Source organism: Glycine soja, chromosome 8 (assembly GCF_004193775.1).
Source record: "Glycine soja cultivar W05 chromosome 8, ASM419377v2, whole genome shotgun sequence".
Taxonomy (NCBI): Eukaryota; Viridiplantae; Streptophyta; class Magnoliopsida; order Fabales; family Fabaceae; genus Glycine; species Glycine soja.
The window spans coordinates 5001-17396 of NC_041009.1; the positions used below are offsets into that span (position 1 = coordinate 5001).

Here is a 12396-nt window from a genome sequence, read left to right on the forward strand (position 1 = left end):
CAGCCTTGCAATAGCATCTAATCCGATCCTCCATGAACAGACTATACACATTGAAATAGACTGTCACTTTATGCAAGATAATTTCTGGAGAAGTCACCACCGTCAATTCAAATGATCAGTTGACAGATATCTTTACCTAGTCACTTAGAGGCCCAAGGATATCCTACATTTGTTCCAAGCTGGACACATACGATCTATATGCTCCAGCTTGAGGGGGAGTGTTGAAATATGATTAGTTTCCCATTGGAATATGATTTGTTTCCTAATTTTCATTTACTGTTTTCAATGTAATTTACTTTGATTGTATAATCCCTATAATCAAGGGATCTCTTTATCTTTTGTATTCAATTTTGATTATTATAAATAAAGAGCGAAGGAAACACTCTCCTCATGCATTCAGATCAATCTAAGTCTGACATTCAAGTAGGAAAAAGTATAAAAGAACACAAACAAAGATGCAAGAAAATTTTGCAGCAACAATGTACCACGTGATATGTACCACTTTTTAATATTGGCAGAGAATTGTCAACCCTTCTTGTCTCCCCACCATTGCATATCCAGACAAACCAGGATTAGAGTTCAGACCTTTTTCCAAGGCTCTTACTGGGTGATTCAGGAATCATTCAGACTCACCCTCACACAAATCAGTGACACCACCAGAATGGCTTAGCAGAGCACAAACACAAGCATATAAACAGGCTTGCCCTTTAAATTTTGGGATCATAAATTGTTTCCCAGCGCTGCTTTAAATTTTAATAATCCCTATACTATATAGTTCAATTGAACGCTGTGTTTCAAATCTCTCAATTTTCAGTTGTGCTTGTTTTCCTTTCCTCAAACTTTATAACCCTAAGAAACGGTCCTATTACTCTAAAGAGATGTAGTTTCTTGGGATATTCAGCATCATAGACATACAAGTTCATGACTTAGGGCATAATTTGTGGCCAAAGATGTCATCTTTAATAAGCATTGAATTCCCTATCCTAACCTCTTTCTCACCCCTTGACCTAATTTTGTATCCCCATCATAGACTCCACTAAACACTACACAGTCTACACACTCCTCACACCAACCCTCCAACAAATTCCCACACCTTAACAGCAACAACATCCCCTCCTCTTCTTTAGCCACTCCAGCTCAACGAGCATTGCCTCATCCATGATCCATCTTGCCTTATCATCTCCCAATGCTTAGCACACCCATTCCAACCTACAAAATTTGCCCTGTATTTAGACAACCAAACACTTCCCACGCATACCCGTTCCAAATCTAGAATATGCAAAACCAAAAACAATGATACAAGCCCTTACGGACCCCTATTGGCATTTGGCAAACAGCCTTGCAATTAGAGTATGAGAATCTGCAAAGTAATGCTACAATATAACGTCCTTAGTTCCTCTTCAAGCCCATAGACAAGCAGTAGGATGCAAATGAGTCTTTAGATTCAAGGAAAATCCAGATGGCAGCATCAACAAATACAAGGCTTGACTGGAAGCAAAGGGATTTCACCAACAGCCCAGCTTGGACTACACTGAGCCCTTCTCTCTGGTTATCAAACTTATAGACAGTTCATATAAACCTCAATCATCAAAGAAGGAATGTAAAATATTGAATGACTCAACTACATTACACTCAATCAAGAAAATAAAATGTTTAAATCAACCAAATTGCATAAGAACATTCATATAACTTCATTCAATAAACAAGCTAATGGAATTCTAGTTGAACATTTAAAACATAGCAAAAACATACTTTTATCAGAGTAGTCAATATACTCCAATAGATGGGATACGACAGCATTTTTTGTGCAGATATCTCTAATCTGAAATAATATAAAATAATTTCAGGCCAAAGTAAAACCAAATACAAAATTTAATGCTCAATAAAATGGAAGACACTAGTTTATATAATTTCAGAAAGACTAACAACAGTACAAATGTTTAACCAACTGATGCATACAGAGGGATTGGTGAAGTCTGCATGAAATTATTCTGAGAACCACAAGTTTTATTTAATAAAAATCACAATGGAATTGGAAGGGGTTTCAATATTAAATAAAATAGATTTTCACTTAAAATGATCCAGCATTAATCAGATGAAAAAAATTCCTGATTTGAATTCATAGTTATTTAATTTAGTATCCAACTTCATCAAAACTAGACCTATTAATGGAGAGGATATGCAAGTAGTATTTAATGCTTTATAGAAACTACACTTCTTAATAATTTATATTAATGAATTTAATTTCTTTAATGAGCTATTGAGCTATATTAATACACCAAGAACAAAAGCTAATAACAGACTAATTAGAAAGCCGATTCCTTATTTGAATTCATAGTTATTTTATTTAGTATCCAACTAAGTCAAAACTAAACCTATTAATGGAGAGGATATACAAGAATTTAACACAGTTACTTGACTAGTTTTGTCATAACATTAGCTAAATTCTTCCACATGAATCACAAAAAAAAAGTGCTCCTGTTATTTTCTTCCAAGGACTGACAATATTTCCACTCTGGACCAGCCTTGTTAGCAGTCTGCAATGATCCTTGACCTGGACACTACGAGAATCATTGAGAACAAATAAAAGAGTGGGAATATTAGAGTATAACTACTCTGATGGGCTCTCTTGTTGCCTCTACCACAACTCAAGCACCAGCTCAGTGGTGCGCACCATTCTGGACTCCATCATACAGGTTCCCACCACAGTTTGCCTATCTTCAATTATACCAAACTCAGCTTCCTTACACTTCACCCAACCCTTTGCCTTCGTGTTCTACATGTTAGGCTACTCCTCAGGCTTATCTCACCAGCACTGCTCAATCTCCCTCACAGAGCTGGTATATTGACTCTAGTGCATCTCACCATGTCACCAATATGTCTCAACATTCATCAGTTAACTCCTTTTGAGGGTCCTGACCAAATTACTATTGGTAATGGTCAGGGACTTAACATCAATTCAGGTGTCTCTACCTTTCCCTCTGTTTTAAAACCTAATTTGTCTCGTCTTAAATAATCTGCTGTTTGTTCCCTCAATTACTAAAACTCTAATTAGTGAGTCAAATTTGCAAAGACAATGATGTTTTCTTTGAATTTCATTTTTCTTTTTGTCTTGTTAAATCACAGGACACTAAGGAAATACTTCTTCAAGGGTTGGTGGGACAGGATGGTCTTTACCAATTTCCAACTTTACAATCTTTGGTGCCTCAGACTCCTCAATCTGTTTCTGTTAATACAAGTGCTTCTGTTGTTCCTATTGTAAATACAGCTTGTAATTCAATTTCCTTTTCAACTTGGCATTCTAGACTAGGTCACCCTAGTATGGATGCTATGAAAATTGTCTTTAAAAACTGTAATATTCCACCAATCAATAAAAATGTTTCTGATTTTTGCAATCATTGCTGTGGTTGTAAGTTTCATAGACTTCCACCTTCTTGATCTAAATCTGTCAATTCAAAACCCTATGAACTCATATTTACTGATTTGTGGGGTCCTGCACATGTTCCTCCTCCCTAAGGTTTTAAGTATTACATTACATTTGTTGATGCTCATGGTAGGTTTACTTAGGGATACTTAAAAGTAAATCAGAAACATCGGAGATTTTTAAACAAGTTCAAAGCTATATTCAAACTCAGTCTAATCTTCCCATTAAAGCTGTCAATTCAGATTGGAGTGGAGAGTTCAGACCCTTCACCAAGTTTCTCAATGATCTAGGAATTTTACACAGATTGATAAGCCCGACACCCATCACCACAATGGTGTAGTTGAAAGAAAGCATTGGCATATAGTGGAGCTTGGTCTTACCTTACTCTCTCAAGCTAATATGCCTCTTCACTATTGGGACCATGCCTTCACTTCAAGTGTTTATCTTATCAACTGATTTCCCTCCTCTTCCATCAACAATGAAGTTCTCTACCGAAGCTTATTTCAGAAATTACCTGATACAGTTTCCTCAAGGTGTTTGGCTGCTCTTGCTTTCCTCTGCTCAGACCTTACAACAAGCACAATATGCAGTATAGGTCTCAGTAATGCATCTTTTTGGGCTACTCTACCTCTCACAAAGGCTACAAGTGCTTTGCTGCTGATGGTCAAATATACATCTCCAAAGATGTAACTTTTAACGAGTCCAGTTTTCCCTACAAAACTCTTTTTCCCAATCCCTCATTACTCACCTCAGAACCACCTAACATAACCTCAACTCTTACTCTCCTAACACCCTTACAACCTACTTTACATCCTCCAACCACTAATACTATTCATGATTCTACTATCCCAACACCTCTTCTAACACCACTTCCAACACATTTTGACAGTCAATATGCTTCACCATCTTTACCAGCTAATGAACCTGAACCATCCATACCAATCTCAGTGAAACTTCATCAGTCATTGATACTATTCAATCCGACCCCCATTACAGCCTTCCCTTGTTGGACCTGACAGTGTACACTCCATGTGTACTCGTGCTAAATCTGGGATTGTTAAGCCAAGACTCAACCCTATATTACTTCTCACTCATCTTGAGCCCAAAACCACATAATCTGCCCTGAACAATCCCACATGGCTTACTGTGAATATGATGCTTTACTCAGAAATGGCACTTGGACTCTAGTTGACTTGCCACCTTCAAGAAAAGCTATTGGCTGCAAATGGGTCTTCAGGATTAAGGAAAATCCTGATGGGACAGTCAATAAATATATAGACAGGCTTGTTGCCAAGGGTTTCCATCAACAGCTAGGGTATGACTACAATGAAACTTCCCCCCCTGTCATTAAACCTGTCACTGTCAGGTTAATTCTCTCACTTGCTGTCACATATAAGTGGCTCAACAATAGCTGGATGTGAAGAATGATTTCCTCAATGGAACCCTTCAAGAGGAAGTCTATATGACTCAGCCTTTGAATCCCCCAACAAGCAGCTTGTGGGTTGACTGCACAAAGCCATTTATGGCTTAAAACAAGCTCCCAAAGCTTGGTTTGATAAACTAAAACCTACTCTCCTACAGTTTATATTTTCCTCCAGCAAGTGTGATCCTTCTCTTTTTGTCTATTCTGAGTAAAAAATCTGTTGTTTATGTCCTAGTCTATGTGGATGACATCATGATAATTGGAAGCAGTTCCAGTCTCATTCAGTCCCTTATCTCCAAACTGAATGTTGTTTTTCCCTAAAGGATCTAGGTGATTTGGATTATTTTTTGAGAATAGAAGTCTCAACTGAAGCAAACCCCTAACCCCAAACCCCAAACCCTATCAGAGAACTACTAATCGTAAATCAGAAAGGACAGAACAGAGAACAAAGAGAAGTAGAGACTTAGGCAATACATGTTAATAAAAGTGCTTCTTAAGATTGTGTATAAAGTAGGAGCCAATACATGTAAATTCATGTGCAAAGGCAAATCAGTGCATTAAGGAAGTGAGGGTCATGTCACTAAAAGCCTACATGTTGTTGACACTTGAATTTTTTCAGAGTGGAAGGCCCAACAGCTTCTTCTTTTGCACATTCAGAATGGTAGCGCGCGTCACATCCTCGAACAGAACACAAGAGCTCATCATCCCCAGGGTAAATAAAATGGCAGCAAAAACAACATTCACCCTCAACCCAGACACATAACAAAAAATTAAATGAAACCCATTATCAGTTAAAACAAAAACAGTTAATTACATGCCGAATCCATTAATCAGTAATTTAAAGATTGTTAAAAAAAATACCATCTTGGGAGCGCCAACTAGAAAAGGATCTTTGAGGCAATCTTGGAAGGCCTTGTCGGCGGTGGGGGGCTTCTTGACCCGATCCAGGGAGCCACGGGTGCGCTTCAAAACCCGAGGTTCGAAGGCAGGTTTGGAACCGAAGCCATTGGTTAGGGTTTTGACAGGAGCGTCAAGGGCATCATCGGAGGAGCAGTGAGAGAGTTTGAGAGCCGCGGAGAGAGATAGGTTCCCCAAATCTGGCATCGTGGAAATCCTTAGAATAAACTTTCCAACAGAGGCATAGGGTAGGGAAAAGAAAGATGCAGAGAGAGAGAAAGCAGAAGCCGAAGAAGAAAAGAAGACAAGGAGGAAAAAATGGGCGGGAAAGTGTGGTTTTGTAATTTTCAGGGAATGGTGTGAAAGTACCAAAGGGTGCATGGGACAAGGTTTATATTTACGATTTTGCGGGGTGTTGTTTTGTAATTTTCAGGGGATGGTGTGAAAGTGTGAAACACAAGATCAGCCTTTCAGCAATGATAATTATGATTCGGAATCTACCCTCAAGCTCGTTCCCACACTGTCCCTTCAAATACTAATCTCATTATAAGTGTCAAGAAAATAAAATGGGAAACTAAAGATGAACTTTTGTTGCCAATGTACCACACTCATCATTCTGTTTCAAGTAACAATTTACAGCAAAAAAAGAAAAAGAAGAAACAAACAGAAACAGCTCGGCCCCAAATTATATATTATCAATGATCTTATGATATGATATTAGTATTTCAAGGGCAAGGGATATGAGAACATCAATTCAAGCCATCCATCAAAACAAAATGAATCCTAAATTATATATTATTGTCATTCATCGGATGTTAGTATGTTAGTATTTCAAGGTCAAGGAACATGAGAACAACAATTAAGCCATCGAAACAAACTGAGACTATCTAGATTGCCATCAAATGAAAAAAGGTGCATTCAATGACTTCAAGTATCATAGTTAGAAAGTGAACCTGTTGCAACCATGAACTGTTTTATGCATTGTTTGGCAGACTTAGTCGCTCACCTTTGTGTGCATAACTCACTCGAATGCATCTTCCATCCAGTATCTATGAGATGATAAGGAACAAGGTCCACATATAATAATGTTGGGTGAAATAGAAGCTAAGTTTTTAGCCAGTAAATCTACCTATTTTTAAAGACAGTGATATATAATAGTAAATTCATATTAAATAAAAATGGGAACTAAAAAAATTAAAAACCTGGCCATTCATTTCTTTGTGAGTTGCAGCAGCTATAGTTTCAGAAAGGAACCGCACAAATCCATATCCTCTTGATTTTCCAGTCACATGATCACATATTACTTTAACTGCAAAAGAAAAAAAAATGAAATGGTTGCAACTGAAACATAGTTACACGACCAATTTGGGACCCAAAATAAGAGAAAAAGATCTATGATTTTACCTTCAATGATTTCACCATGTTGCCCAAAGGCATCTCTCAGAACCGGTTCATTGGTATCATAGGAAAGCCCTGTATTGCAAAATAAAATGAAAAAACTAACAGTTGAAATTGAACATTCAAGATGAATTATCAAAACTCAAAAGGTGCAATTATTATTAGTATTTTTTAAAAAAATAAAGGAGAAAAGAAAGAAGCTGGAGAAGACCTGTGACAAACAACTTGATTGATGAATGATGACGCACATATAGAAATCTAGGTAAGTGGAAATGAAGAGCGCTGCCATTCACTAATGCACTGGCTATTCGCATAACTGTGAACTTTAAATTGATATCCGAAACACAATAAAGCATTTTCCGCAGGCTAGGGGTGAAACAACAAGCCGTTTTCACATACATTTCTTCTAAGCCATCCCCGTTCCTGGTTCCCCAAAACGACACACTCTCCAGCTAAAGAGTGAAAAGGAGGAACTACAAATCAATTCTCAGTTACTTCCAATCTGATATTTGTTTACAGAAAAAAAGATTATAGAGCAAGGTTTATGATCATTCTAACTAAAATAATTAGACTTAAGTATAATCCTTATAGCTGGTATTTGTTTACTCCATCTTAAATCACGTTAAAGCTACTAAGCTACCTTAGTGGCCTAGACATGTGTTTCCAGTAGCAAAGACCAGCACGTGAGACTAGCAATTCTAGTCGATACTAAAACACAAATGTTTGATGTAAGGACAACCAGAGTTTAGACACTTATTTAGCTCATTTCTATGCTAATTTTGTTATCTTAATTATTAATTCTTACAAAGTAGAGTTTTATGTGCAGTGGACTATTAGATTACGTTCATGAGATCATTTCAGACATTAAGTACTAATCTAGTCTCAAAGATTTCCAAAGAGTTTTACTGATACACCATATTTTAGGATTATTCTCCTAGCACATAACTGTTTCCCTGTTTAAGTATAAACTATAAAGGCTTACAATGAGGAATAATTGCTTTTAAAAAGTTCAGCACAGTTCTAGTTACTCATTCACCGCGTTATTTATTTTTTTTATCAGCAAAATAGGGTATGTATATTAAAATAGGAGTACCAGGGGTACTATAATTACAAAAGTGTTATAGAAATCCTAGTGGATCCACCTGTCAAGCTACTCAGACTGATGTGATCCACCCTATATAAAAGAATACATCGTCAAAGCCCCTTGGCTTGTGAGCCCTCCTAAATTACTGCCCCACAGCGTTATGGTTCACAGTCATACACAAATAAACTAAATGTAACTAAATTTTCAAACAGCAAAGTTCTTGAGAAGGTTTAATTCATGTGTGAGGGAAACTTGAATCGAACCCAACATAACCCCACAGAAAAGTGAAATCAATCTTCATGCAAAAAATTATCAAAATAAAACAAGTATGGGTTAAAGATTACCAATGAAGACTCAAATCCAATCCACTTCCTCCCCCAGTTGTAAGGAAAAAATCTAGAGCGATTCCTACTCTAAGCACTGCAACTCCAAGGTAAGAAATGGAACTGTTAAAATGGTTTTCTGCATTGAGAGAACATTGGTGGGAATTGGATGATTCACAGCATGCATGGAGATGGGGTAGATGAACAAAGCCCTTTTTTCCTCTGTGCAGTGAGCGGAGAAAACTATTTGCCCCATGTTAATCATACATGGGCCGCAGAATCCACAAACCCTTTCTTTTCACAAATCATGTTTTTTTCTTTTCTCTCTTCACACCTTTGCTTTTTATTTTTTTTTTTGTCATTCTAAAATACCTAAACTATAGATATCGTTCCGTAGAACGAAAAAAAAGAAAGAAAAAGAAATTCAGATAAAAGTTTCAAATTAAAACAGAGTTTAAAAGCATGAATTTAAATTGATTCTCGTCCTTATACTTTTAAATTGATTAATTTAGTTCTTCAACTTTAAAAAACTATGAATTTAAATTGTCTTTCAACTCTGACAATTAAAAACTTCCATTAGACGTTAAGTTTAAACATGAAGAAATATTAAATTAAAAACTTCAACTTGACCTTAATGGTAAGGAAATAATGAGTCCCACTGATTTTCCTAGAAGTTTCATGATGATTGCATCTTGACTAGTTGCTCTAAGTGATTACACCATATTTTCATCAATATAACAATGCGACTTCAGTTTATTGCCATCCACGTACTCAATCTTAAACAAGTTATGACCAATGAGATCAGTCTTCTCTCTTCTTTGAACATGACCATTCTCTCCTAACACCTTGTCACGAAACGAAAATAAATGTGCTGGCTGGTGATAGTTGAGTAAGCTTTTTTTCTCTCCCTAGAAACCTCTTTCATTTCTCTGATCTTTTGACTCTACGTTTTTCCTTAGAATGTAATCCCTAAATATTTCTAACTCTTCTAAAAAAGAACAAACTTCTTATTTATTTCAAAACTTTTATTCTTTCATTCATTGTACAACTAAGACACATTCTTCACATTTATTAGTTATCATTGAACCAACCTTGAATATCTTTAAGTAGATTTTTTTTAAGAATCTAAAGATTGAAGCCTAAAGAGGTTTGAAAAATAATACTTTGAATATTAAGTTTATATATGCTTGTCAAATAATACTTGAAGTTGAATAGTGAGGCATAATTTTTTTATAAAGTAAATGATATAGTACATGAAATCCTTGAGTTGTCGTTAGCCAAGGATTGAATGTAATATTGGGTTTGCGGGAGTGAATGTAATATTGAAGGATTTCTAATTGATTTGTAGTTGAACAAGTAAATTTATCAAAAAGCAAAAGCTTGAATGGTTGATTGTATTTTCAAATACTATAGAGAGTAAAAGCTAAATACCTTGGTCGTGTAGTCAAAGTAGTTAAATAACCCCACATTATAGAGCAGTACCTGACCCCTATATGCTATAATGGTACAGCAAAGCAGCTGCTATACCAAAGCAAATAGTTTCTGTATAACATGCTCAAAACTAAAGTACTCAAATCAAAACTGGAGAAACAGTGTTGGGCTTGGTTGGAAAAGGATGAAAGAGAGGCAGAGGGACAGGAAAATGTAGAGGGTACAGAGACAAACAGAGCATGAACAGATGTTTGGCTGCTGGAAACTTGAGAGAGCAAAGTGCACAGAGTGAGAAACAGGCATATGCGGCTTCACGATGCAAAAACAAGGGTGAAGTAGTGGCAATCTGCTGTAGCAGGGGGTGGGCTATGCAATTTCCTTGTGTTTATGAGAAGAGTAAGCTTGAAATTCCTATGGCTCACAATATGTCATGAGTTTGTGTAATAAAGAACAGAGGCTGCTAATCCTAAAATGCCTCACTGCATGGATGGGTATAGGACACCAAAAATCCTCTTAACGAGTAAATAAGGTACAATTAGGGATGGGCAAAGAAGATATTTCAAAATTTTCAATATCTAGAGCATAGCAGTCATTCCAGCTATCCAGGATGTGATGCTGCAATTTAGATGCCAATTTAGCCAGCCACAAACTTACGTGAAATACAGCTAGCTTTTGAAAGCAGTTGAGACATCATGATAGCACCACTATAAGCCAGTACTAATAACTATGAGAGTTATAAGTTTTTTACAGTTTTATCCTTATGATAAAAAGTTGAACGGGTACTAATAAAAGCAAATAGATAACTACATGTATGCCCATACACGTATTTAATCATTTCCATTAGCCTGACTATTTTAGAAGCAAATTTGACGAGTTTCAATGTGGTTTCAACAATCATAAGTATAGAATCTATAGATATGAGAACTTGGATTTGGCACCTGATCCCTACTAAAATAATCACATTTCTCAGCATTTTAAATATATTCAAGCTGGAACCACGCATTCACATTCCTAAGCAATGATCAAATTAAGGTATGTTTAGAAGAGCTTATTTAAAGTTTACTTGGGCTTATCTGCCCTTCTGTAAGTGTTTGCAAAAACTTATGAAAATAGCTTATGATATGTCCATAAGTTGTTTTCAACTTACTTCAATAAGCATTCTAGGATAAATAATGAAAACAACTTATATCTTATGTGAAAATAGTTTAAACTGATTTCTTCAATTATACAAATAAATTATATGATATCTAAGTGCTTATACAATAATAGACGGACTCAAGTTTAAAAGAGAGAGAAAAAACCAGCATGTACGAGGAAGAAGTTTGCTAAACATTTATGGCGCATTTGGCTAAAAAGTAGAGCCTAGTACAATCTCAAATACATTGTAAATTTTTAACGTGTTCACAGTAGATGCACTAGAGAAAAATTAATAATACATGTGATAATGTAAAAAGAGATTCCCAAGATATATCAATTGACCCGCTTTAATTACTTGTAACAATTGTCATTACAGATGACTTGTAAGTTTTAATTGGTGGAAAATAAAGTACAGAAACAAAATTCTTTCAGCAGGGATTACATGAAGAAAGAAACAAAGAAACAAATAAAGAAAGTTACAGAGGCATGGAATGAACCAAAATCGATAAGATAACAAGAGAGGGGGAGAAAGGGAAACCTGATCTGAATTTGACAACAATGAAAGACTTCAACTAGCAAAAGCCAATGCGAGTGAATGGGGAGAGAAGAGTGTACTTATCACTTGGAGATTGAAGTGCGAACAAACGATCTGAATCGACGTTAGGGTTTGTGAAGGCATAGGGTTCTTGGGACCTCAGGTTTGTTTGATTCAAAAATTTGGGGATGCTAGCACTCAGGGGTTGGTAATTGGTAAACCGGGTTAGGTTGTTTAATAATTGCGTCGGCTGAGTTGGGCTGCTGTGGGATGTGGGCTGAAAATGTAACCCATATGGACAGGCCCATAACCTTTTCTTTTTAACATATCATTTAGGTAATTGAATGTCACTAGCTAAATGATACAGCTGATTTGGGTATCACACGATTCACACCCACATTGATGGTTTATATGCTTTCTTGAGGGTTCTCATAGGCCATGATTTGATACAACTGATTCAGGTTGATGATGATTCTCCTAATAAGGACCTTTATTTGAATTATAATTTTAAAAAAAAATTGAATGCCACAATGTGTATAACGCAATTGCCCGCTTGGGTTGTGTTAAAAAAAAAGAAGCTAATAGGATGCAATCCAAACCATGCTCATTTGATTTGGTTGGACTATATTCTCTTTAAAACCAGATCCAACCTGAGCTGTGTGTACCCCTAATGTTATATCTAACTAAGGCAGCCATAGGTCCGTAGCTGATCAGTTATCATCCCCGAGTCCCCTTTCAAGTTTG

The 12396-nt window shown here is 36.3% G+C and overlaps 1 protein-coding gene across 7 annotated transcripts; it reads right to left on the bottom strand.

Moving 5' to 3' along the window:
* Window positions 1-466: 466 nt before the first annotated feature.
* On the bottom strand, window positions 467-11841 carry LOC114421886 (glycine-rich RNA-binding protein 2, mitochondrial-like). 7 transcript variants are annotated; one of them, XM_028387994.1, is made up of 8 exons: window positions 11656-11841; window positions 7354-7594; window positions 7149-7217; window positions 6947-7053; window positions 6751-6793; window positions 5440-5944; window positions 1753-1822; window positions 467-1209 (listed from the first exon to the last, which is right to left on the bottom strand). In XM_028387994.1, the coding sequence occupies exons 2-6, from the start codon at window positions 7541-7543 to the stop codon at window positions 5658-5660; spliced, it is 696 nt and encodes a 231-aa protein (XP_028243795.1). In that variant the 5' UTR covers window positions 7544-7594; window positions 11656-11841; the 3' UTR covers window positions 467-1209; window positions 1753-1822; window positions 5440-5657. The 7 variants fall into 7 exon arrangements, with proteins under 7 accessions (XP_028243795.1, XP_028243801.1, XP_028243794.1 ...); XM_028388000.1 differs by lacking the exon at window positions 5440-5944; XM_028387993.1 differs by having other exon boundaries at window positions 1753-5944.
* Between the last annotated feature and the right edge of the window lie 555 nt (window positions 11842-12396).